Below are 26941 nucleotides of genomic sequence, written 5' to 3' on the forward strand. Positions count from 1 at the left end.
TATAGCTCTTGAATTGAAACCACTTATCTGTATATTCATTTTTTTAATTATTGATTATACCACCTTGCATTTTAGTTCATTATAATTCCTTGCTAAATTGAGAAGCTTGAGTTTGATTTTAGCTCTGATTCATTTCAGAAAACATAATGTGTATATAGTTTGAAAATATAGATTACTAAAGTAACATTTGTCAGTTTTGTTTCCTACAGCCTATTTGGTAATCCTTACAAAGAATGGCTGCTGTATTAGCTATCCATTGCTATATAAATAAATGACTGCCAAAACTTAATGGCTCAAAACAAACATTTATTAGCTCCTACAGTGAGGTGTAGCAATCTGAGAGCTGCTTAGCTGGGTGGTTCTGGCTCATGGTCTCTCATGAGTGTGCAGTCCAGATGTCAGCAGCTTTGCAATCATCTGAAGACTTAGCTGGGCTGTAGGGTATCACTTCCAAGCTCATCACATGGCTTTTGACAGGAACACTGAGTTCTCCTCCATATGGGCTTCTCCATAGCGTTGTTCACAACATGGAAGCTGGCTGCTCAGAGTTAATGATCTGAGAGACAGAGACACCAAAATGGATGGTACATCATAACTTAATTTCAGAAGTGACATACTGTCACTTTTATACAAACTTACTTTGGTACACTGTAAGAGGAGCCTATCTAACGGTGTGAATACCAGAAGGTGGTTTCCTTGGGAGATATCTTGGAGGCTGGTTACTACAATCAATGTTTAATTTTACCATTTACCAAACATTTCTAATTAATTATTACAGTATACTGTTAAGGCTTGAACTTTGATAATAGCACAATAATGCACTTATGTTGTTATATTTTACTTTTTTTTCTGTGTTCAATAGGTGTCCCATCATCCACCAATATCTGCCTTTTATGTTAGTAACCGAAAGGATGGATTTTGCCTTAGTGGTAGTATCCTCGCCAAGTCCAAGTTCTATGGTGAGTTTCCCCTTGTCTCAGCCTGCACCTTTTTTCTGGAAGGTGGTTATTTCCTGGTGAGCTTTTCTATAGACAGTGTCTTGGGCTGTTTTCAGCAAGGAATTTATGTTATTTTCAGTATCATCTTTACTTGGAAAATGGCCTTTCCTTTATAGTGTTTTCTTTGCCCATTCATAAGTATGATTCATAAATAGGATGCATTTTGTGTAAGTATTCATCACATATAAATTCATCACAAACACCACTTATCAAAAGACAGAATGATTAACCACTCTTAGCCATTTTAGTGCATAATGTACTTTTTTGCCTTTAGTCCCACTGAAGTTTTTTGTTCTGTCTCATTGTACCTGAGGAGTTGGTCATTCTATTTAGTCTTTGATTAAAGAGAGAAAGAATACAAGTACAGTTAGAATACTTGGTCCAGGGTCAGTCAGTAATGATAATCAATCTTGGGCCAAATAACATACTAATAAAAACTTTTGTTAGTACAAAGGAACATAGTGAAATATGGTTATTATAGGAAACTATAATCTAAAAACTATGACAATTCAAACAGGCAAATGGCCAAAGCCGTACACTAGTAGAAAGTATTTAACCTTAAATACTTTTGTTTTTTAAAATTAATTTTTAAACAGAAAAAATCAATGAATTAAATGAAGAATTTTAAATCTGAGAAAAAAAATTATGGTAAAATTGGGAAAATATGTCAACAGAAACCAGGGGTCTAGTTACTTGACAGAGTGGAGAACCATAGATGGGACTGTAACAGGGAAATCTAACAATAGTTTTTGATAAAAGAATATGGTATATGCTTTTATTTTTCTTCAAGGTATCTTTTCTGTCTTCTGATGTTTGTTTTGGGGTTTGATTTGGTTTTTCTGCCTAGTTTTACATTTTTCTTGTTTTAGAAGCTGATTTTTTTTTCTTCTATATTTCGGTTGTTCTCTTACCACTTTAGATCTCATCCCTCCATGCCCCTCCTCTGACTATAACATAAATGACTCATGAGTATGTGTTCTGCACTTGGAGAAATTTTAATGAGTACCAAGTGCATCGCTCACTTTCTGGGATTACTTCAGTAGTTAGCCTTCTTTTTTCTATGTTATATTACAATTTTTGTATATCAGAGCTTTTACTTTACATTTTGAAAGAATTTACTGAATTCAGGCCTTGTAGGGTCACTTTTTTGATAACGTCCTCCTTCCGTTGGTTATTGAATTCTTTGTATAGAAACTGCTAGGTGAGTTGATAGTTTATATAGGCCTAGGAATATTAGTTCATTTTTTTAGTCTAAATTAAGCTAAATTTAAAGACATCTGGACAGAGTATATGCCTTTTAACATGTAGTCTCTTTCTTGACATTTTGTAGTTAATGAAAAATTAAAGGTATATTATGCAAGCATTAAGTACAATTGAGTGGCCATATTAATAAATTTTAAGACAAAGTATTAACAGATAAAGAGCATTTTATAAAGATAAAAGGCTTAATATATCACCATAATAATAACTGTATGCCTAATCACAGACCTTCAAAATACATGAAGCAAAAATAGAATTAAGGGGACAAATAGACAATTCTAGAATCATTGTTGTATATGAACACTCTCTCCTCAGCAAATGATGAGACAACTAGATAAAATATAAGCAAAGACACATAAGACCTGAAGAACACTATCAACCACCCTACCCTAATTGATATTTTTAAAATAGTACAGCAGACAATGACAATACACATTATTTTTAAGTATATATATGGTGCTTTCACTGGTAATGATCACATTTGATGATAAAATAACTTTCCATAAATTTTAAAAGACAGACTACATATAGAGCATGTTTTACAACCTCAAGAAAATAGAATTAGAAATGAATAATAAGATATCAAGCTCCAAACATTTAGAAATTCAACAACACACTTCTACAATCCTTGTATCAAAGAAGAAATCGTAAGAGAAATTAGCAAATATTTTAAACTAAATGATCATAAAAATGCAACATGCCAAAATTGTGGCAAAGGTGGTGTTTAGAGGGGAATTTATAACTTTGTTAGAAAAGAAGAAAGATCTAAATCAGTTATCTAACTTCTTACCCTATGAAATTAGAAAAAGAGCTAATTAGGGGCGCCTGGGTGGCTCAGTCGGTTAAGCGTCCGACTTCGGCTCAGGTCATGATCTCACGGTTTGTGGGTTCGAGCCCTGCGTCGGGCTCTGTGCTGACAGCCAGCTCAGAGCCTGGAGCCTGCTTCAGGTTCTTTGTCTCCCTCTCTCTCTGACCTTCCCCTGTTCACGCGGCCTCTCTATAGTACATTCCTATGATGTAATAGACAGCAATGAATACACAATGTGGATAAACCTCAGAAACATTATGATGAACTATGCTAAATGAAAGAGGTCAAATGCAAAAAGACTACATACTATAGGATTCCATTTTATGAAATTCTAGAAANTCTCCCTCTCTCTCTGACCCTCCCCTGCTCATGCTGTCTCTGTCTCTCTCTCTCTCTCTCTCTCTCTCTCAGAAATAAATAAAACATTAAAAAAATTTAAAAAAAAGGTTTCAAAAGAAAAAGAGCTAATTAAATTCAAAATAAGCAGAAAAAAGGAAATCATGGCGAGCAGACATCAGTGTAGAAAGTGGACAAACAATACAGAAAATCAGAAAATATAAGAGTTGATTGTAGACTGATCAAAAAAAAGTGCAAATCAGTAATAAATGATCACAATCACTGCTGATCCTACAGATACTGAGAGAATGATAAGGAAATATTATGAGCAATAAATTTGACAGCTCAGATGAAATGGGAAAATCCCTGAGAAAACAAAATTTACCAAAACTGACCCAAGAAGAGCATAAAATTTTAATGGCCTTAAATCAGGGAAAGAAATTGAATTAGTAATCTAAAATCTTCCTTCAGAGATATATTCCAGTTCCAGATGTCTTCAGTTCTTCTAAACATTTCAGGAAGAAATAATACCAGGGTACCTGGGTGGCTCAGTCGGTTGAGTGTCCAACTTTAGCTCAAGTCATGAGCTCACAGTTCATGGGTTCAAGCCCTGCCGTCAGACTCTGTGCTGACAGCTCGGAGCCTGGAGCCTGCTTCAGATTCTGTGTCTCCCTCTCCCCCACTGATGCCCTCTCTGTATCTCAAAAATAACTAAATGTTAAAAAAATTTTTAAAGAAAAAATAAATTAAAAAGTAAACATTAATTTTTTAATGAAGAAGAAATAATACCAAAAAATCTCCAATTTTATACAACTTTTTACAGAAAATAAGAGGAAATATTTCTCAGCTCATTTTATGAGGCCTACATACCCTAATTCCAAAACCAGACGTTATAGAAAAAGTACGTATCATTATCTCTCATGAATATATAGTACATGCAAAAATCCTTGCCAAATTAGTAACAAATCAATATATATAAAGAGTAGTCTGTACATAAAAGGATATATTAAAAGGATATAGATCATGATCAGATTATCAAATGAAGTTTATCTTGAGGACACAAGGTTGGTATATCATTGAGAATCGGTGTAGTTCATGTTAATGGAATAAAAGAAAACCATATTTTAATAAAGGCAGAAAACGTATTTGACAGATTTCAACACCCAGTCATAGTAAAAACTCTTAACAAAGTAGGACTAGATTAAAGGTATCTGAAAAATAATAGCCAGCTTCATATTTGTAAGGTGAAAATTCAGTAATTTTTACTTAAGATCAGGAACAAAGATGCTGACTCTCACTACTTCTTTACAAAGTTGTATTAGAAGTTGTAGCCAGTGCAGTAGGCAAGTTAAAGGGAAAGCATACAGATTAGAAAGAAGGAAGTTAAAAAACCATATGCATACCTAGTCTATATAAGAAATTCTCAAGAATATATAAAAAACCACTAGAACTAATAAATGAATTTAGTAAGGTTGCTGGATACGAAGCCAAAATACAAAAGGCAGTTGTACTCCTGTATACTAATAATGAACACTTGCAGAATGAAATTTAAAAAACAGCTCCAATTATATTAGTATGTGAAAAATAAAATATTTAAGAATAAAAGGTGTGTAAGACTTATACACTGAAAAACTAAAAAGCATTGCTGAGCAAATTAAAGAGGATTAAAACTGTTATGAAATGCTGATAGAACAGCATGGATGAATCTGAAAAACATTTTGCTAAGTAAAAGAAGTCAAACACAATAAACTATATATTTTATGATGCCATCTGTACAAATTCTAGAATAGGTAAAATTACAGTGGTAATTTTAACAGACCAGTGGTAAAAAACAGACCAGTGTTTTCCTGGGGCTGTAGGAAGGGATTGACTGCCAAGAAGCAAAGGAGAACTTTTTGTGGTAATGCAAAATTTCCATATCTTGATTGTGATGGTGATGGTTACATGACTGTATACAGTTGCGAAGACTGTCAAAATACACACTTAAAGTGGGTCACCTAATGTATGTAAATTGTACCTCACTAAAACTGATGATGGGGGAAAGAAAAATACACTTGGGAGAAAAGCTAGAAGAAAATACCATGAAATTTTATCATCAATTGCATTTTGAAGGATTGTGCTTATGTTTTCTTTTCCTAATTTAGTAGTAGTATGTCAATCTTTAGTACTTCAAGCTTGGGACTTAACTATGTAACTTACAGATAAGAAATAATGTTTTTATTCAAACATTAGATATACTCTTAAGCCATACCATAAAGCAGTGTTTTATTGCATGCCCCACATTTTTAAGATTTTTAAGAGCCTCATCTAAAATAATACAACAAGCACATAACTGTACCTTTTTAACGAACTCATTTTGTAAGACCGGGAATATGGGTTATATATGTTTTGGATATGAGATAACAAATATATATTTGGGCACATTGAGATTGAGACATTTCACTGTAAATCTGTGAAGGGTGTCCTAAATGTATTTTGTTAATTTTGAATTGGTTGCATTGGTTTTGTGTAATTTAATAAATATTTATTTTAGGAAACTCATTATCTGCAATATTAGAAGGAGAAGCACGATTAACTTTCTTGAATAGAGGCGAAGATTATGTCATGACAATGCCATATGCTCATTGTAAAGGTATTTCCCATACATGACTTAGATATTCCTTAAACCTTTTTAAGTAAATGTATATGGCTGTAATTTGTTGTTTTATGATTGATGGAGTCAGCCTTTTATTTGAAAGCATCCTTGGTTTATAGATACTGAAGATTATTGCTATCATCTGATGAATATTTCTGTGGTGAATTAATTCACCCACATCAGACTTTTTATGACACAGTTGGAAGAGTCTGATTTATAATAATGGAATTTCATTTGCCTAATGTGAAGGTTTTAAGATCGATGAAACCTCCCATTATTTCAAAATCTTAAAAAGTGATTTTGATTTTCTTATACCACCACACCTTTTAAAATTTTAATTTCCTACTTTTTGGTGTACTAAATTCTTTAAAAATATTTCTTATTCTCATTTGGCAATTTCTTAAAAACTAATGTATTATACTTTTTCCCCATTATTAAAGATATTAAGATAAAGATACTAAACTATCATTTACAACAGGTCAGGCATCCAACCATTCTGTGCATTTACATTGATAAACTCATTTAATCATTCCAGCAGTCCTATAAAGCAGATAATTTTGTCTCTGTGTTATGGATGTGGAAAATGAGGCACACACATAGGTTAATTTGCCAGAGATCACATAGCTCAGATGTGGCAGAGTCCAGATCTCTGTGACCTGCACTACTATACTTTAGGGCCTCAGCATGGTCATTATCTGTATATTCCTCTCCAGCCCATTTTTTAAAAATAATGTTTTTGGGTAATTATCCTCTTTTAGGAACTGATTCATGTAAACATGGAAATTATTTAATGTGGCCTCATTTCATAGAAGCAAAAACTGAGAGTTTTAAGCACCTTACCTAAACTAAATCAGCTACTTAGTAAAAATGCTAAGACTGAACTCTAGACTTGACTCCTGTCGACTGGAACATGGACCTACCTTGTATGAAGTACAAGAGTGGCCACCTTGTGACCTCGGGCTGGATAATTCTTAGAGCTTCATGTATGGTTCTTGAAATAGATATGATGTGAAATATCTGAAATTATGAACGGAATTGATAAATACATTTTTTAATTTTATATCATGTAAAATAAAGAAAATGATATTTTATATAGATACTCAATGCCAGTGTGGGGGTTTTTGCATGAAAAAACGAGATTATAATAACCTCTTTGTGAATGAGCATAGGAAATAATGATTGCTTTCCAACCTTGTGTATTTTCTAAGATGTGTTCCCCAAATCATTAATCTCACAAATTGATTTACAAGATGAGTTCCATAGCCAAAGAAGTAGGAGAAACACTGCATTGTCTGGTCCCCTCTTGGAAATTAACATTGTACATTTGCATATTAAAGGCAACTTTAACAGTTTCATACAACAGACACACACACACACACACACACACAGTTAAACTTTAACAAAGTTAAATTGAATTTTCTGAACTTTTAACCACAGAACCTATTTTGAGGGAATTTTTTTATATGTTTGTCTTATTTATACAGTTGATCTAATGTTATTTGTAGTAGCTATGTTCCATGAAGTCACCACAAACACTCTTTTAATGAATACTAAACCATTGCTCCTAGGGAAAGCACAAGGTTAGGTTCCTGTGAGCCTCTTGTCACATTTTCATCGACCGGTCAGTACATAACCTTGCTCCTATTCAAAGATCCTTATTATATATTATTGATTCATTAACATTGAACTAACAGCCAACAGCACTATAACTCATGCTTGAGTCAAGATTTAATGTACACTTTCTCCATAAGATACATTACAGCTTTCTGTACTTAGGAATGCTACCCAGTACTTTAGCACTACACTTGGGGGAGGGGGGGAGGATCATTTTTAAACAACAAAATCCCCAACAAAAACCACCAAAATGTGAAAAATTTGGCACTTAAATATACTGCAAAAAAGGCACTTGTTTACCAAATGATAGGTGAAACCAGAAGGCAGTGTTACCTTGTTCAGTCTCAGCTGACAGTTTGCACATTGAACAACTCAAATTTTTCACCACTCTGTGCATGTTCATGAATGACTACAGAAGTGCTGTAGATATTTATTTGGGGATTGCTAACATATTTTAGTAAGAATGTGAATTCTCAAATAATTAGATCTACAAATGGAATGGAATCGGCAAATAATTGTATCCTCTGTTAATCTATTTAAGTCTTACAGAAACAACTTTATGTGTATGTTACTGATTGTTAATAGGTGGGACAGAATGCTCTTGAATTATTAGGTTCTCCTAGGAGGAGATTAGATTATAAAGTTCTGCTTATTACTAGCCAGTGTCTCTCTTTCTTCAACCTTTTGTCAAAATTGTTTTGTTTTTTTCCTTAGGAATTCTTTATGGCACAATGACACTGGAACTTGGTGGAATAGTCAATATTACATGTCAGAAAACTGGATACAGTGCAGTACTTGAATTCAAACTAAAGGTTAGTAGAGATAGTAGAGATAATCACCCAATTAAAGAAGATCTGTGTTATAAATATTGAACAAAGAGCACAGTTTAGTTCCTTATTTAAAAAATAAATATGACACAGAATTCATCAATGGGCAGCCTTGGCAGATCCAAATCAACGCAAAGCCATCATTTTTTATTTTTAATTTTAATAAATTAAACTGTTGGTATAATATAGCAAATGAGATATATGAACTAAATGGATAGAAATTTCTCAGTATATTAAAACATTACTTTAAAAAATAACAAAAAGCATGTATCGGCTTGAGCTATAGTTGTGTACCCTAATTGTATTAAATACTATTTTTGCCTAACAATTTACTCAAAAATTCACAGCCTTAAAAACACCTTGTTCTGAAATACAGGGGCACTATAATTTGGACAGAGTATATTGGGGATGGCTTATCTCTGCCGTATAACGTTTGGAGCCTCAGTTGGGAAGACTTGCAGGTTGTGAGTGACTCAGCAACTGGGGCCAGAATAATCTGAAGGCTCATCACTTCCTTGTCTGGTGCCTGGGTTTGAGACAGCTAAAAGACGGCGACTGCTGATCTGAGCACCTCATATGTGTGGCCTTTCCCTGTTGCTTGGCTTCCTCACAGCATAGTGGCTTCCAGGTAGTCAGACTTCTTACTTGGTGGCTCAGCGTTCCAAGTGTAAGTGTTCTTGTGACCACAGTGGAAGCTGCATTGCCATCCATGACCTGGTCTCAGAAGTCCAATGACATCACTTCCACCATTTTCTATTAGTTGAAGAGTTATAAGCCCACTCAAATTAAAGGGGAAAGGGCACCTGGATGGCTTATTTGGTTAAGCATCCAACTTTAGCTCAGGTCATGATCTCATAGTTCACGATTTTGAGCCCCATGTCAGGCTCTCTGCTGACAGCACAAAGCCCACTTGGGAGTCTCTCTCTGATCCTTCCCCACTTGTACTTTCTTTCTCAAAATAAATAAACTTAAAAAAAAATTCAAGGCGAAGAGATATAGACCCCACTTCTCAATGGGAAGATGGCCATCCTTGGAAAATTCTGTCTGCCTCTGAGTGAAAGGGAAGTTTAAGACCTTTTCACTGTAGCAGATATTGGTATAGGACAATATATTATATTCAAGGAAAAATATTTCTATGAACTGTTTAATATTATTAAATTTCTCCTATATTGATATCCAGCTGATCAGCAACTTTGCTCTTTATTAAAGTATCTCTTTTAAGTATTTGGTGCAGTGCACTTTGTTGTTGTTTTTTTTAATCTTAGCAAATGTTTTGTTTGGTGATAGTGATACTTGAAAAATCATGACTAAAGATGTCTTAAGTAATTTATGATACCTTTAAGGGTTAGATTGGAACATCTAAATTGTGTCACTGATGAGCAACTTCAGTAAGGCAATGTAGTAGTAACTCAAAGTATATTCCTTCTAATTTAATTTTGGAGGATTTTTTGGTTAAGTATTGTTTTACTGTTTATTTTTGAAGGAAGGGGTATTATTTCTCCTAATAGATGGGTTAAATTCCTTAAGTCTACTGAATTGTTACTGCTTAAATTTACTGCAGCAGTGACAGTTGAGTCAGGAGAGAGCAGAGAACATGAGTTATCATTTGTGATCTTTCTCAACATCAACAATTTATTTGGATTTCACACAGTCTCTTTATTTTTACCTATTTTTTCCACAGCAACAAATTTCGATTTCTTTTCATTGAACATTTCTGACCAAAATATGAGTCAGCATTTCACCCTTGGTGCCTTTAGTAACACTGTAACTACATAATTACTTCTTTCCCTCTTTTTTGTCTACATTATATGTAAATATAAGATAAAAGTAAACTCTTTCTATAACATTTTCTCTTTTAAAAGCCATTTCTCGGTAGTAGTGACTGTGTTAATCAAATATCAGGGAAACTTAAACTGGGAAAAGAAGTTCTAGCTACTTTGGAAGGCCATTGGGTAAGTGTTTTTCTATTTTAGCTTTGACAAAAAGAATTTTATTCTCTGAAAAAAATTAAGAATCACATTTTATAAGTTCACTTATTCCATTCCATCACTATTCAGTATGAGCTTCAGCTTAACAAATATTTTGGCATTGATCTGTTATCAAGAATATTTAGTGTCTTTAATACTTCACCTTTCCAAAACTTTAATTCAATAAAAATAGCAAATACTTATCATTTAGCATATACTGCATTGTTTAAAAATGTTACGCGCATTAACTCATTTAATACTGGATAACTGTTATGAGGTGGGTACTGTTAACTGTCTCTGTATTACAGAGGGGGACACTGAGGCACAGAGACTTTAAACAATTTGCTCAGAGTGAGGGAACAAGAATTCTAGCCTGTGCACTCTGGCTCCAGGGCTGTGCTTCTACTCAGGGTAGTGTCCTGTCGCTCATCTAGATGAAAGAGGCATTTCCAGTTAGAATTACATTTCCTTTTCAGGAACATGGAAAGGGTATAGTGGTATTTGAAAGCAACGGCTTTTATTTATTTCTCTGCTGACCTAAATTCACACTTACCTAATTTTGTTAAGAGGAGCTTAAGTGAACAAGGATACATCATGGAACTGCCCTGGTGCACTGTCACTCTGAACACTGAGTATATGCTGTTTCCTGCCTTTTAATTAGAAAATGATGAGAAATGTGATGAGAAAGTGAAACTGCATCTGGAGACTTAACCAAGAGGCCGCATATGCTCTGAAATTTTAAAAATTTATTTCTGGAATAGATTTGGAAAATTTGGAAAACAGTTAAACCATCTTTTTGTTAAAAAAATGAAATTCCTAAGATTGTACTCAAATTTTTAATGCTAAGAAAGGCTCTTGGAGGTTTATGTTGAGTACGTAGGTAGTCAGCAGCATCTCAATATAGTTGTAGCAGGCACTGTGCTCCTCTTTGACAATTCAGAAATCATCGTCAAGGTTTTGCAAGTAATTGTTGGAGATGTGTTCATTAAGTAAAACTTGTGAAATCTCATTAACTTTTTTGTGTGTTCAACCAAAATTTTTAAATGACTAGAAGTATATATTTAATGGTTTTATAAAATGACAAGAGATTTGGAGCTTTTAGAAAAGTGCTAGTTTTATTTGTTTTAGAAATGTGTTTAACTGGGGTTACGTACAGGAAGAAAGTATTATTATTATGTTACTGTACTGAATAATCCTCTTTTAAGTAAGGACAGTTCTCTGTGTTAACTTTTAATTTCTTTAAATATAGGATAGTGAAGTTTTTATTAATGACAAAAAGACTGATAATTCAGAGGTTTTCTGGAATCCAACACCAGACATTAAGCAGTGGCGATTAATAAGGCACACTGTAAAATTTGAAGAGCAGGGAGATTTTGAATCAGAGAAGTAAGTATACCATTTTTCAGCTGACTTCGTGAACATCCAAGAATATGTTTTAATCCCTCAATAGTGTGGCCGCTTTCCTCTCTGTCAATTTTCAGTCACATTTTAATTCAGCAAAATAGTTTAACATTTGAGGGATGTGACAGTTCGTGTTCATTTGTTTGTTTTGTATATGTGAATGTCAAATAAATATGCAAATCATACTGGTTAAAAAATCTTACTGGTTTTCTGCAGCTCTAAACTAAAACTTCCCATTTTTTTCTTTTTCTTCTTACCTGCTCCAGGGCCTATTAAAAAAACAGAAACTTATTTTTGTATAAAATTATGAGACTAATTATTCTTGATTTTCAAAATATACGAACTGTGTCACTAGATATGCAGGCTTCTAGAGGACTTACCATTAGTTGGGTAATAATTAAAGACATAGTTTCTGTTCTTAAGTCATGAAACTCTTGCTGGATCTCTTATACTTTTGAACCAAAATATTATATGAATATTGCCCAGTTTTATTCTTATTACATTTCTTTGTATTAGAAGGATTCTGTGTAAAAGACACTCTACCAGGTGCTATGTACACATTAAACAATTTAGTATTCACTATGTGTTCTCACATGCATATCATTGTCCGTCATGAAGATTCGAGCCTGTGTACTTTTCTTTTGCACTCAAAATTGGGGCTGTCAAAAATGGAAGAATATGTATGCAGCAGTTCTAAAAATGGTTTCAGCTATAACCACATGATGCCCTCTCTCCAGGGTGAAGCTTTGCCAAAGCATACAACAGTTTTTGAGGTGTGAATATAATTTAACATATTTAAAAGATGAGGAAACGAATCTTAGGATAAGTAACTTTTAGTTCACCCTCCGAGAAGTGACAAAGGATTCAACCCAAGTCTGTGTGATTTCAAAACTTGTGTTCTTTCAGTCACAACATGCTATCTTCACAGATAGAGGAATATAGATATTATAGTTTTATTTGTCTGATAAAAAAACTTTAGTAGGGGAAAAGATTTTACCTCAACATTTTCTGTTAAGTCATTGGTTCTCAACATTGGCTACACATTAAAATCACCCGGAAAACATTTAAAAAACTAGTACTTGGGCCTACTTCCAAGATTCTGATTTTAAAGTTCTCTGATAATTCCTGGATCCAGGGTTGAAAAGCATGGCATTACAGTGTTGGGTCTTTAAGGCTAATGGATCTTAAACAGTGTGTTTAAGAATCATCCAGAGAACTTAATAATGTAGACTCTTGAGCCTTCATTACATTCTTATCATCTTGAGTCAGTGCCATTCATTGCTATATGTTTAAGAAGCCAGGTAATAACTTTTCCTTGGCAATACGAAAGTTAGTTTCCACTGTGTATTTGTACTCAAGACACCACTTTTTATATGTGACTCATTTCTGAGCCTATGAGCATAAGCTTTGTCAAAACCAAAACCCACATTGGCATCATTTTCTCTCAAGGAGATTCAAGTTTATTCTATGTAGATTTGATTTTCTCTTGCTTTTTTAATGCTATTTTTGCACATGTATTAGACTCTGGCAGCGGGTAACTCGAGCCATAAATGCCAAAGACCAAACAGAAGCTACTCAAGAGAAGTATGTTTTAGAAGAAGCTCAAAGACAAGCTGCCAGAGATCGGAAAACAAAAGGTGAAGAGTGGGCATGCAAGTTATTTGAGCTTGATCCACTCACAGGAGAATGGCATTACAAGTTTGCAGAGTAAGTAATTAAAAAGAGAATATAAAAAACAGTATATGAGCATTGTTTTTGCCTTTATTTCTAGAATTTTTACTGTTAGTTGGAGGTTTTTTTTTTATTAAGCTATATATATAAATTAGCAGGAGATTTTAAACTTGATGTTCCATTGATTGTAAATTTGATGCCATGACAGTGGCCTTATAAAATAAGCTGAGGATCAGAAGATTGGATATGACAAGTCTTAATCTTATGGCTAGGTTCGTAATTACTAATGAAAATCTAATTATAGACAACATTTTTGGAAAAGTATTGCAGTGTTTTTGTTTAGTTATTAAACATGTTTTGGTTGTGTTGTTTTTTTTTTTTAATTTATGCAGTACTAGACCATGGGACCCACTTAATGATATGATACAGTTTGAAAAAGATGGTGTTATCGAGACCAAAGTGAAACATCGCACTCCAATGGTATGTAATAAAAAAGCAACAAGATCTGCCAGGCATATAAACTTTTCAAACCCTTAGTATCTTTGGCAATCAATGTTTAAAACTGGCTTCAAAATTTAAAATGTTGGGTCAGCAAAATGGTAGAATAGGCAGCTCCGAGCTCTTTTTCCCTTCAAAGAAACAAAAAAGCAAGCAGAAGTTGTCAGAACCAAATTTGCCAACACTATGGAAAATAGTCAGAGGTTTGCAGCAGAAAAGTGAATGCTTAATCAAGAGGGAGGTGACTTCAAAGCAGTCATTTTTACTTGCCTTTGCCCCAGCTCCTCACTGGTGCACTGGTAGTGTTAAAGGGTCCCCACATTCTCAGTGTGAGACCTAGTTCCAGAGGGCACAGAGTAGACCTTATTCACAAATTGTGTGTGTCTATTTTAACCTGTCGAGGGGCTACTTTAAGGATGCTTGCAGGGCAAGCATTGCTGTTTTTGCTGATAACTCAGAGCTCAAGCAGAAAGGCTGCAGGCATTTCTGGAAACTGCTATGAAATCATACTGACATTCTGCACACACCTGGGGCAAAAGATTACCATTGAAACAATACAGTAGACTGTGTAAGGCCGAGAAACAAAAGCTGGAGAGAGATTGTTTGGAAAACTAGGGCATCCGGGATTTTAGAAAACCATGCAAATGTCCAAGGTAAGGGGCTTATTTATGCTCAGAAAAGACCAGTGAAAACCCTAAGCTTTCACCTCAAGCTAACACCTAGGCTCGTACAATCCTGGCTAAGTGCTCTTACACCAAATAGTCTGCTAAGACTGGGAGAGTATTTTGTTTTTGTTTTTGTCTTTTGATTTCTTTGGCTACTGGTGTTTAGGGAAGTTTCAGTTAAAATGCTAGCCGAACACAAGCTAAGGAACAGAAATTTCAGTAACCACAAACAATAGTAGTCTTCTCAAAAATAGTTTAGGAACTTCAGTGAACAAATGGAGTAGTACTATAGGTTTCATCAATCAAGAAAAACCCTGGGGAAGGTGGAGAATCTGATTTTCAGAGCTACCATATTATCACACTCAGATGTCCAGTTTTCCATAAAGAATTACAAGGCACAGAAAGAAGCATGAAAGCATGACCCATTAAAAGGAACAAAATAAATTGACAAAAACTATCCCTGATGAAATCTAGACACCAGACTTCACAGACAAGGACTTCAAAAACAGTTGTCTTAAATGTGCCCAAAGCATTAAATGAAACAGGAAAAAAAAAAAAAAAAAATTAAATGAAACAGGAAATCAAGAAAAAGATACATAAACAAAATTAGAATGTCAACAAAGAGAAATTATACAAAGGAACCAAACAAACTTTTGAGTTTAAAAATACATTAACTAAAGTGAAAAAGAAGTTACTAGGGACTGAGGGGAAGAGGGAATGGGAAGTCATTGCTTAATTGTTAACAATTTATCTTTGGGATGATGAGAATGTTTTGTGGAAGTAGCTGTGATATTTGCACATTGTGAATCTACTTAATACTACTGAATTGTACACTTAAAAATGGCTAAGATGACAAAATTTATTTTATATATGTATATATATATATATATCTGTACACACGTTATTACAATTTAGAAATTTTAAAGCATTTTAAAATTGTGTTTCTTTCTTTAAACAACACTAACATGATAGAGACAAACAGGGCTTCTGTATTTCCTCCTAAAAGTAGAGTTTGCTGATGACAGTAAATCTTTGCATACTGAGACGTAGCTTATTGACTCCCTTTGTCATTTTAAATTCTTTTCACCAGTCTTCGTTGATCTCCAATTTGAACCTACTGTAAGAAGGTGGATTTGGATTCTAACGTAACAGTGTTCAGTCTCTATGACTTGAAATAAGAGGGCATAGTATATAGGCTGAATCCAGAATGTACCTGTTCATTGTTTATTCTCTATAATAAAATTATAGAAAGTTTATTTTAATTTCAATCTGTTGAATAAAATTTTGCAAAAGAGTAGGTAATTGAGGATAATTACTATTTAGAATAGTAAACAGGTCTGAATGGAGTCAAAGACTTAAGATGCCTGGTTCCCTTTTTTTCTAAGCATGTAAATTACCTTACCCTTCTAATTGTAGTTTCTCCTCTTGAACTTGAATTTTTAAACTTAGGATTGACCTTCAAAATTGCAAGCCTATTAATAGGATAGAGTCTAAAGTATATTATTCTAAGAAAAATTTAGTCCTAGTTGAGCGTTTGATATACTTCTGAGCCTTGTGCATGCATTAAAATGCTTTCTGTAGGTTTAAATCATGCTCTGCAAAATAATAATATTTTTATTTATTATCAGATGCTTTCTATAGTTTCCAGATAGTATTAAAAGTAAATAAAGAATTTTATTGGAAACTCAACATCATTCAATGGGAATGTTTCTCATGTTGGGAAGAAGATAAGTATGATTGAAAAAGATACTCACTGGTGCAGTTAGAGGCGTTGAGGGGAGCTGGTCTACATTCCTATTTGTACATAAAATTGTCTTTTGAAGGATATACAAACTAATAGGAGCATCTATTTAGTGGCAGAGAGACTGTGTTGCTAGAATCAGGAATGAAGGGAAATTCTTCACTGTATATTTTTTAATATTTTTGCTGTTCTGAATTAATGTTTCCTATTAAAAGTAAATGATTATATAAATGTTACCACCTCTTATTTGTTAAGTTTTAATTAGGCTATCTCATCTTTGTTTTTATTTCAGTATATTTATAGTACCCAGGAACTGATGATTTTAACAGGTTTATAGCATTGGTATTTAATTACAAAACGCACTGCAAATTCACATTATAGCATGGGCTTTTTCTTCAGGTTAGTGTCCCAAAAATGAAACATAAGCCAACCAGGCAACAGAAGAAAGTGGCAAAAGGCTATTCCTCTCCAGAACCTGATATCCAAGACTCATCTGGAAGTGAAGGTAAAAATATTTACTGCAGACTATTCACTATAAACATCTAAACTTTTAAAAGGATATTACTATATTGTGTTTAATGTATGAAAAGCATTTTCCATATTAACTCAAGATACTGTAGGAGTTTGGGTGGGGACAGAGAGGGTGTGCCAAAAAGGCTATTTTAGATTATACATAAATTGCAAGACCACGCCACAAGGGAAAGGCAAGGGAAACCGTGCAAATCAAGAACCACACTGTAATACTAGCTCTTATGTCTTGTTAGTGTCTGAAAAATTGTTGATGGTTTCCTAGATTCAACACAGGATCATTTTTTGAGCTTTGAACTCAGTTCCATGCTTTAAAATTTTTTTTCACTTTTAGACTAAATTACTGTAAGTGTTAAGAAGTCACAGACAAGTAAAAATATAACTATATAAAAATTATGGACTAAATTAACTAGTATGCCATTCTTGTACAAGCCAGATAATGTGTAAAATGTTTTGAATTACATTGACATATAATCAAGAAAGGATTAATGTCTGAAAATATAAAGTTTTTTAAAGCCATAGTTCTCTACTAAGCTCACACTAAGCTGGGGAGCTTATTTTTACAGAGATGACACTAGAGGTGAATAAATGATAAATACCAGAAAATTAGTAGATAACAAGTAATAGTTTAAAGGAGAGGGAGCTGAATTCAGTTTGAGGGCAGTTCTTAAAGGAACCCTGATGAATTATTGGGATTTCTAATGGATTACAGCAATCTAGGCTTGAGGAATGTGGGTAGGGTCAAGACTGGAGTAAAAAGGGAATAAAAGTTTAAAAGTGGGAGTCACAGAGAACCAATGTGCTAGCGGGAGAGTATTAGTTATACTGCTTTGTTCCCATTTTACAGAAAAGGAAATTGAGATACAGATTAGCCTGCTCAAGGTCACATATCCTGTAAGACATTTTGGCTCCGTAATTCACTCTCTTATCCACTGTACTATTTACCTGTAATTAATATGTACTACATTAACGTGTGCCAAGCTAGATGTTTTATTCACCATACCACAACCATGTGGACTTTGAGTAGTATTATTATTATCCCTATTTTACAAATGAGAAACAAAATGAACAAAAATGGAAAGGAAGGAATGATATGAGAGGTTTGAAGGAAAAAACAGTTCACTGGTTGACAGTAAAAATTTGTAAAAGAGGTAGCAAAACCAACTGAAAAGGCTTAAAATTGGGGTGACCAGGGAAATAAAGATAATTAATAAAACATTAAAAAGGGGGCTCAAAAAGCTGACTTCAGAGGTACGTAAGTGGACAAGAGACAGGAGAGTAATACCTTCCTCCAAATTAATATATGTATTTTTAAGGAACTGTTTGTTGTCTGTTTCATTTAGTTTAAAAAATTAAACTGATGCCATCAAAATTTTTAACTAATTTGTTACTTTAAATCTGTAGTGTTCTAGTTTTGAAGTGATATGACTGAAACTTTAAAAATGCAGAGTACTGGGGCGCCTGGGTGGCTCAGTCAGTTAAGTGTCTGACTTTGGCTCAGGTCATAATCTCATGGCTTGTAGGTTTGAGCCCCTCGTTGGGCTCTATGCTGACCGCTCAGTGCCTGGAGCCGACTACAGTTTCTGTCTCTCTCTCTCACCCATCCTCAATTCATGCTCTATCTCTCTCTCTCAAAAATAAATAAATGTTTTCTTAAAAATGCAAAGTATTACTATTATTATGTTACATTCTAACCCATAAAAATAATGCCTAGGAAAATTTTTTTTACACAAGACTCATTAAGCTGAAATGTAAATTGCTTATAATTCAATGTTTGCTATCTTCATCACCTTCATTCCAAATGTCTTTTTAGCTCAATCAGTAAAACCAAATACAAGAAGAAAGAAAGGGATAGAACTGGGAGACATTCAAAATTCCATCGAATCTATAAAACAAACACAGGAAGAAATTAAAAGGTAATATATATGGACGATGGCTAGATAAGTCTAGAGGGATAATTAAGAATCCTGTTATGTAGGAAATCATATGCAAACTTCACATTTTTATAACATTGTCGAGCTAAGATAAGATAGATTGGCTTTTGTCGCCTGATGACTGAAACTTAAGAAATTCCTTCACCACTAAAATATCTGGGGAGAGTGGTATTTTTTTTCTCTTCTGTGATTGTAGAAGTGGAATCTCTGTCTTATCACTGTAGCATACCAGAAATGTAGGTGGGTTGGAGGTGGTAGTGGGGTGGTTTCTGAGAAAGTCGGCTAACAAAGGCTTCTGCGATCCCTTTGTACATGACTAATATTTAATTGGAGTGCATCACATATTGAAATATTGAAATGCATCCATAGCAGTGGGTAAATAGTTACTACCCTGAGACCTTTGAGGGTTCTTTTTGTAGTCCCAGACCCTTCCTCACACACACCTCCCCACAATCCAGCAACAAAAGGTCAATAACACTTAGGAAGGTTCCTTGAAGGGAGCACCTGGGGTGGCTCAGTCGATTAAGCGTTTGACTCTTGATTTCTTCTCAAGTTATGATCTCATAGTTCATGAGATCGAGCCCCACATTGGGCTCTGTACTGACATCACAGAGCCTGCTTGAGTGTCCCTCTCTTAGTCTCTCTCTCTGTCCCGCTCTCTCTCAAAAATAAATAAACAGACATTAAAAAAAAGTTTCTTGGAGGGGAACTCCTGATCCTTCCAGCTCCATTGCTAAGGCTAGTAGGAGTACAGATTGGTTTCCTCCCATTGCTATATCAGAGGATTTAAAAAAATTATTTTCTCAGTTCTTAATGATCCTACAGCTTACATTTAGTTCCTTTTTTCATTTATAGCCTTATCTCCTGCTATTCCCCTATGCCTGTCCCATGCTCCAGTTTTGTGAAACTCCTTACATCTCCAGAGTATACTGTACTGTCTCATCTTTGGAGCTTTGCCCACACTGAATCCACTTTTTAGATTGCTCTTCCTCCCACCCTGCCCATCAAGAAAATCCCTGTTTATCCTTCAGAATATAATTCAAATGCCACCCATTTTGTAACATTTCTAATCACTCACCTTGCCCTGTAGAGTTATTAATCCTTCCCTTGTCCTTGTACAGTTCCCTATGCATACTACTTTTGAACATTTATTGGATTACAGAGTTATTGTGTGTGTCTGTTTACCACACCACCACCCCCTCCCCCAACCGGACCATGAGCTCCTTTCGAGGAGGGAACATGTCTTCTGCATCTTGGTGTCATCAGTCCTTAGATAAAAGGCTTATTTCTTAGTCTAATTATATTTATAAATTAATGAGCCTACTTGTTCATTTGCCTCCTTCCTTTCTCTATGCTGGTATACCAGTATAGATGTCAGGGTGGGGGAATGAAATCAGCTTTTTTCTTTTTTTGGCCCAAACATTTAGGATGGCATGAGAATAATTTAAGCTCATTTCATGACTAAATTAACTTTCTATTTTCACTAGTATATGAAATGCCTACATAGCATTTTTCAAATTAGGAATGTCATGAAATCTGTTGTATTATTTTTTTTCCTGGAGAATTTAGAATTTTTCTCCAGCTCTGCTTCTAACTTCCCCAAAGTTAATAGGCCAACTAAGAAGCACAGTTTTTGTTTTAAAACCACTATGATAACAGAGAAAAGTGATATATTTATATATCATCCAACTTTAGTAATTCTGTTTGATGCACTTCATTGAATAATGTATTTGGTACAATGTAGAATGTAGATTTAGATAAGGCCTAATAATGGCTTCACCTAACATAATCAGCTTTCTGTTTATGTTGTAGTAATTGATTAAACGAGTTACTTTAGATCATGTAATTAAGTATTCTCTTAACTAAGACTTTACTAATTAAGTCTCATGTATCAAATTGTGAGTTATGTGCTAGCTAACATTTTTGACAAATAATTTAAAAATTTATTGTTTCTTATTTTTGTAGAAATATTATGGCTCTTCGAAATCATTTAGTTTCAAGCACACCTGCCACGGATTATTTTCTGCAGCAAAAGGACTACTTCATCATTTTCTTCCTGATTTTGCTTCAAGTCATAATAAACTTCATGTTTAAGTAGAAGTTCCTTACAGTTGAATCAATGAACTAGAATGATCAGATTTGGCCTGGGACCAATATTCAAGTTGGTTTGATCTTTGTTAAAACATCACAATATTTCTAAAACAAAAATCTTAGAGATAAATGTAGAGGTATTGACCTTTCATACCTTTTCCCCTTAACCTGAAATAAGAACTCTTGGTCATTAAAGTGAGCTATGTGTTAAGTGCCAGAACATTTCTAGCTTTTGTGACAATGTGTTTACATGTGAGTATTATCAGTCCACATGTATACACAATTGTGTCTTACGTATACCTGACAATAGTCTTTGTATTCAATAGTATGTTCTGAGACATAGCATTAACATTCATAACAAAAATGCTGTCAATCTTACAATATATATATATATATAGCAATCTATTTTCTTCATACAACAGGCACAAGACTTTTATCAATAAGGAATTACAGAATGTGAAATGATGGCATAATAGACGTATTATATATAGTTCAAAATGCTATCCTGTTAAAAAAAAATCATTTCCACAGCACCCAGCTCAATTGTGTTCTAAGAAACATCAAGAAAAAGGTATAGTCGAAATTGGTGTACTGAGAGAGACAAGGTGGCAAATTCCTTTTTCAAAAGTTTACACACAATTTTTTAACCCCTAGAATTTAATATTTATAGAGACAGGTATAAATATGTGTATGTGTTATTCGACATAACAAAATGGTTTGCAGCTATTTGGATCTAATGATTATATCTTTCTTATACCTATATAATACCACCTGAATCATTCGGCTTTAAAAAATGTGGTCAAAATTGATTGCTGTCCTTTTTTCTTATTTTTGTTTCTTGTAACCCCATTGGTCCAGTAGCATAGGCCAAATTCTAGAGATGTTTATAGGGCATATGAAATACTGATAATTTCATCATGAAAAGCTTATTTTAGCTTTTGTTTAGACCCTAGTGTACTCAGTGAATAAATAGAAAAAATTATAACCAATATTTTACTTCAAAAGCCAAATAAGAGAAAGGCAGTAAGAAAAAACACTTGGTGTTGTAGCACTTATGTGTACATTAAAATTAGTTTCTTTAAAATGTGCAATAAGTTGAGTATCCAAGAAGAGCATCAAGTTCTGAAGTTAAATTCTTTATTCTCTTCCTCTGTTCTCAGTAACTTCATTCTGTGACAAAACGACACTTCAGGATTTTTTTTGTTTAGGCTCAGGAAAACATTTTCCTAATTTTTCTTCAGGTTAATATTTTAACTTCTTGTCATAAATATTTATAGCCCTCAGAAGCAATTTCTGCAAATGTAGCTAAGCTTAGGAACATGTTGTCCTGAGATATATCTTAGAATCCTGAAAGTATACCTTTCAAAAGGTTATTAATGAAAAGTCAGAATAGTTATTCTGGCTACATTTGCCTTTGACTAAGAGACTGTGAAACACTAGCAAAATTACAGTCAACTGTTTATGCCAAGATAAATGTAAAGTCAAGGAATGAGTGCTAAATTACAAAAATTGAAAGTGATATAAAAGAGCCTGCTTTTGTTCCTCCCTTACCAATTTAGCTATCTTAAGCAGCCTTTGGTTTTAAGAAGAGCCATGTAGTTTGGGCAAAATAATGCTGTATTCCATATGTACCTATGAAAGCACTTTTTTTAATTGACTGAAATATAAATAAGATGTACCTATATCTGGTATAAGTATAGATATAATATGACTACACTAGAATAGGTGACATTTGTTTGTATTTCAGACTTGTCAGTATCATTTTTGTACTCTCTGTTACCAATGTTAGGCTCAACTGCCTATTCATTGATATGATATTTTGTAAATATTGTACAATTTTATCATTTTTATGGTTTAAATTGGTATTTATAAATAAGTTGATTGGCTGATCACAAAAATAATTTCATCATTAAACCCTGAAAACTTAACATTTTGTGTTGGGTAACCCCCCTTTGGGGTTTTAGTCCTCCCCACTTGTGTGTTCTTTTCATTTGGTCTAAATAGTGTTTTATTTCTATAAGTATCTTCTAAGACTGGGAAGGTAGTTATTTTCTTTATTTTCCTTTTTAGAGCAGATGTTTTGGGTTCTTATTACTCAAGGAGTCAAAAACTATTTCATGAAAAAGAGCAGGGTTACTCATGACTGTTTCTTATACACTGAAAGCATATATCTAATCTAATAGTCTTCTTATGCTTTTAGTTGTATGAGTTCCTCTCTGTGAACTGAACACAAAACTCAGGAATTGGTGGCTTAGTTTTTAGATTGGTGGTTATACTAGGCTTAGTATGTGAATCCTTTAAAACACATAATTAACTTTGTATGTAGCCATATATGTATTTGACTTTGAATGTTCCCTACCTGAGATTACTATTCCTTCAAACATGGATTCATAAAAACTGTGTTTTACAGTTCCCACTTGTCTGAGAGCCTCATGATGGTTTCTAGGATTTAAGATCTTATGACCACTTTTTTTTTAAATTGATCAAAAATGTTATTTTTTCATATGAAAATTTAGATGAGTAATAATTATTGACATGTGCATTTGTTTTAGTTATTAAATGTACTATGCCTTCAATTATCCACCATTTAGTGAGGTGTAGCTGGCCCAGGAACAGATAATAAATAGGGCATGTGAAATAAGTTTCAGCAATAGATATTTCACTTGTATTTCATGTCAGTACTTTTTTGTATCACTTATAAAGGTACAGTGTAATCTTTGTCACCATTCCATTGAAAAAGTTGGCCTTGTAAAATACAACACTCATTTAGTATTCACGCTTTTGTGCCTTTAAGAAAATACTTTTTGTTATTTTTGTGTTACAGAACTACAATATGATTCTAAGTGTTTATAGGCTTAATTGCCATAAAGGGTCATTTCTCTGTGTCATTTTATTTCCTTTTATATAGCTATAGTATATTTAAACAGTAATGCTGTACTTTTATAAGGGTTTGTCTATTTAACTATTTCAAGTATATTCTTCACTCTCAGACATCATTGAAGTAGATTTGTCACATTATTCTGAGTATTGTAAACAGTGCCTTTTTGATGGAATTCACACTGTTTTGGGTGTCAACTTGTGCCATATTACACATAAAATTCTGTGGAAGGCAATTTTAACTTTTTGAAGAATATCTTAGTCAAATATTTAAGAAAACAAATGTATAAAATTCCATTTTTTCCAGTGTTTGGCATTTCTAATGAGCAATGAATATATTTTGGGTTTTTTTTTTTTTTGGTTGATATACAGTGATGCTGGCAATATTGATGAGCCATCTGTGAAGCTATAGATTTTGAATTGTTAAATGTACAGAAATAAAATACTAATATTAGCATTTATACCAAATTTTCCAATTTGAACCAGTAAGGGGTAACATCGCACAAATCACTGAGTTTACATTTCAGCTTCTATCTCATTTGACTACATGGATAAAGAAATTCTTTAAAATGTATAACCTGCCACTGTTATGTAATTTGGATTTATGTAATTTGACTTCATTGTATAGTGTGTGAATTTAGTATATTTAAGTTACTTTTTGTTACCCTTTAACATACTGTTTGGTTACAGTTTTTAATTGAAGATGGACTGTTAAAATTGTATAGGACCAGTGTCTCCTTAATATGATTAACATATTTAGAAGAGCCACAAGAAACCCGTGACAAAATGAATGTGAATATACTTTCTAAAGTGTTTAGAAAATTTTATCTTTTTGCATTTATCATGTAAAATTATTTTAGTATTACTAAATATTGGTTTGTTTAAAGAAAAATGCCATGAAACATTTGAATTGATGAGCCACAGAACTTCAGTTGAAAATTTTTTCACTTTGTAGCATGCTAAATATACATCTAAGTTAAATATCCTGTTTAATGGCCATTTATAAATTCAGACACTTACCACTGGTCAGTTTTGTATAATAGAATAAAAAGTGTGTTATCTGCAGTGTAAGTACAGCACACTGTCAAATCCTTTCCCTAAGGTGCATAGTAGATGTACAGATAGTCATAGGCAACTGTTTTGTAATGTATTACATTTCTAATCTATTATTCCTAACCTATTATAAATGTTTGCAGAGACAACAAGAACTGAATTTTTCTAACCTGTAAAATTATGCTGACTTGTACAGGTAGGCATTCTGAATAAAATTCTTAAAAAGAGCAAACTGATCAAATGACTTTGAATATAACATACAGTGACTAAATTACTTCATCCTAATTTTTAAATTTAAAAAAAATCTTTCTTTTGGGGGTAGTTGTGCAGGATGGTGAAGTATCGGGAAGGGATTTAATAGCTAGAACCCCTAATGTATGCTTTCCTTGAAGCTTTATATTAATTATTCTTAACTACTCATAATAACCTTAAGCTAAGTGGAAGTTAGCCCGACTATAAAGATGAAGAATCTGAGACACAGAGAAGTAACATGATTCCAAAAGCTTCACAGTAAGAGTGATAGCAAGCACACATTTGAGTCCATGTCTGATTTCAATATCCACTCTCCTTCCACTGTACACTTAAACCAGAACTCTGATGGTAACGCTTATTTTAAATGTTTAGAATAATCCACTGCTTCAATAAATATACTATAGCTATATCCACTGCTGGTTTGTGATGGGTAGAACCAGAAAAAACCTTACTATTAAACAAGTATATATACAAAACCTATATAAAAGTCCCCCTCCCCCCCAACACACACACACACACCTCAAATCACTTGCTAGTCCATACTGGGTCAACATGAGGGGAGTTCCAAATCATTCCTGTCTCCTTCTGCTCTCTTTTCCTTTGCTCTTCTCCCCTTCCATTCTGGTTCTCTCCTCAAGGTCCAATTGCTTCTGGCTAAAAGTTGGTTCTGTCTAATAAATAGGGGGGGTCGGGGAGGGGGGTGGAAAGAAGGGCTTACAGAATTCCCCTAGCCAATGGATAGGAATAAGAGGTAAGGAAAACAGACCCTCATTCTTCAACCTCAATGAAAAAGCGGCAAGATAATTTTCTTAGTAATATGGACTGCACTCTAATAGGTGACCTGTGTTGTGCTATCATCCTAATTGGCTTTCTGCAATTTAACAAAATATCCTTTTCTTGTAGAGAAAGTGGGTCAATACGCGAGTGAATATCACAGTTATTTGGGGGGTGGGGATACTGTAAGTAATTGCTGAGTGCTTAATATATGCCAGACACCATGCAAAAAAAGCTCTTTGCAAACATTCTCACTCTGCAAAACCTTGTGAGGTTTTCTTTTACATACTAACATCTTTTTTTTTTTTTTTTAATGAGAAAACTGGAGACAGAAGAGGTTACTTACTGAATGTCACAGATAATTGTCAGCAAACGCAGGGGTATGTTTTTTCTGCGTAACTGTTTTCTTCTGCAGTTGTATGCAACAATCTTAGGCCACTGTGCTTTTAAAGCGTACTAATGATCACTAGTGTAGCTAAGTCTTCCCATCTAACCCCCCTGCTAAAGAAAAAGTTGTGGTGGCTGGGGGACTCCTAATGATACCCAGGCCCAAGAAATCTGGCAAAGCCCCCTGCGGAAAGCATAAAGCCCGCAGCTCGTGACGTGAAAGCCAGGCCTTTCCCCATCTGCATCCCGAGACGGCCTCTGTGATGGGAAGAGCAACTGATGCTACCGTGGGCAGAGTATTCATGAGTCCAACGCGGACGTTCCGTCAGGGGTGGAGCCCGAGCCCAGGTCCACCCGCGGTGCCCATTCCGTCTCCTCCACCTACGCTCCCCTGGCGTGCCGACTTCCCGAGAGGAAGGTCGTTTCCTGGGAGACCGAGAGACTGGGTGGCTGCTGAAGCCACTGCAGGGAACGGATCTACCCAGGGAGCTGGGGGAGGGCCGGCGGTTTCCGCTCCGGGAACTCCAAGAAACAGCTAGCTCCCAGGAAGTCCTGCCCTCCTTCCTAGCTTCGCGCGCTAGTGGAACGCTAGTACCAGGTGGTCGGACAGCCGGCTATCCCGCG

General features: G+C 34.3%; 1 protein-coding gene and 1 long non-coding RNA gene across 6 annotated transcripts in view; one reads left to right on the plus strand and one right to left on the minus strand.

Annotated features, from left to right (window-relative positions):
- The window catches only part of OSBPL8 (oxysterol binding protein like 8), a 160568-nt gene extending 135437 nt beyond the window's left edge, over window positions 1-25131 (plus strand). For all 5 annotated transcript variants that reach the window (XM_039249917.1, XM_039249913.1, XM_039249914.1 and 2 more), the window contains 10 exons: window positions 863-959; window positions 5936-6034; window positions 8366-8463; window positions 10341-10430; window positions 11695-11831; window positions 13368-13553; window positions 13910-13997; window positions 16821-16926; window positions 18763-18865; window positions 20849-25131. In XM_039249917.1, the coding sequence (XP_039105848.1) occupies window positions 863-959; window positions 5936-6034; window positions 8366-8463; window positions 10341-10430; window positions 11695-11831; window positions 13368-13553; window positions 13910-13997; window positions 16821-16926; window positions 18763-18865; window positions 20849-20981 (1137 nt within the window). In that variant the 3' untranslated portion in view covers window positions 20982-25131. The remainder of the gene's footprint in view (window positions 1-862; window positions 960-5935; window positions 6035-8365; window positions 8464-10340; window positions 10431-11694; window positions 11832-13367; window positions 13554-13909; window positions 13998-16820; window positions 16927-18762; window positions 18866-20848) is intronic.
- Window positions 286-26941, minus strand: LOC120243684. The gene is made up of 3 exons (XR_005531372.1): window positions 26277-26941; window positions 6958-7054; window positions 286-556 (listed from the first exon to the last, which is right to left on the minus strand). It is a non-coding gene; the product is annotated as an uncharacterized LOC120243684 (long non-coding RNA).

The sequence above is a fragment of the Hyaena hyaena genome, unplaced genomic scaffold, assembly GCF_003009895.1.
Source record: "Hyaena hyaena isolate Hyena2069 unplaced genomic scaffold, ASM300989v1 scaffold_352, whole genome shotgun sequence".
NCBI lineage: Eukaryota > Metazoa > Chordata > Mammalia > Carnivora > Hyaenidae > Hyaena > Hyaena hyaena.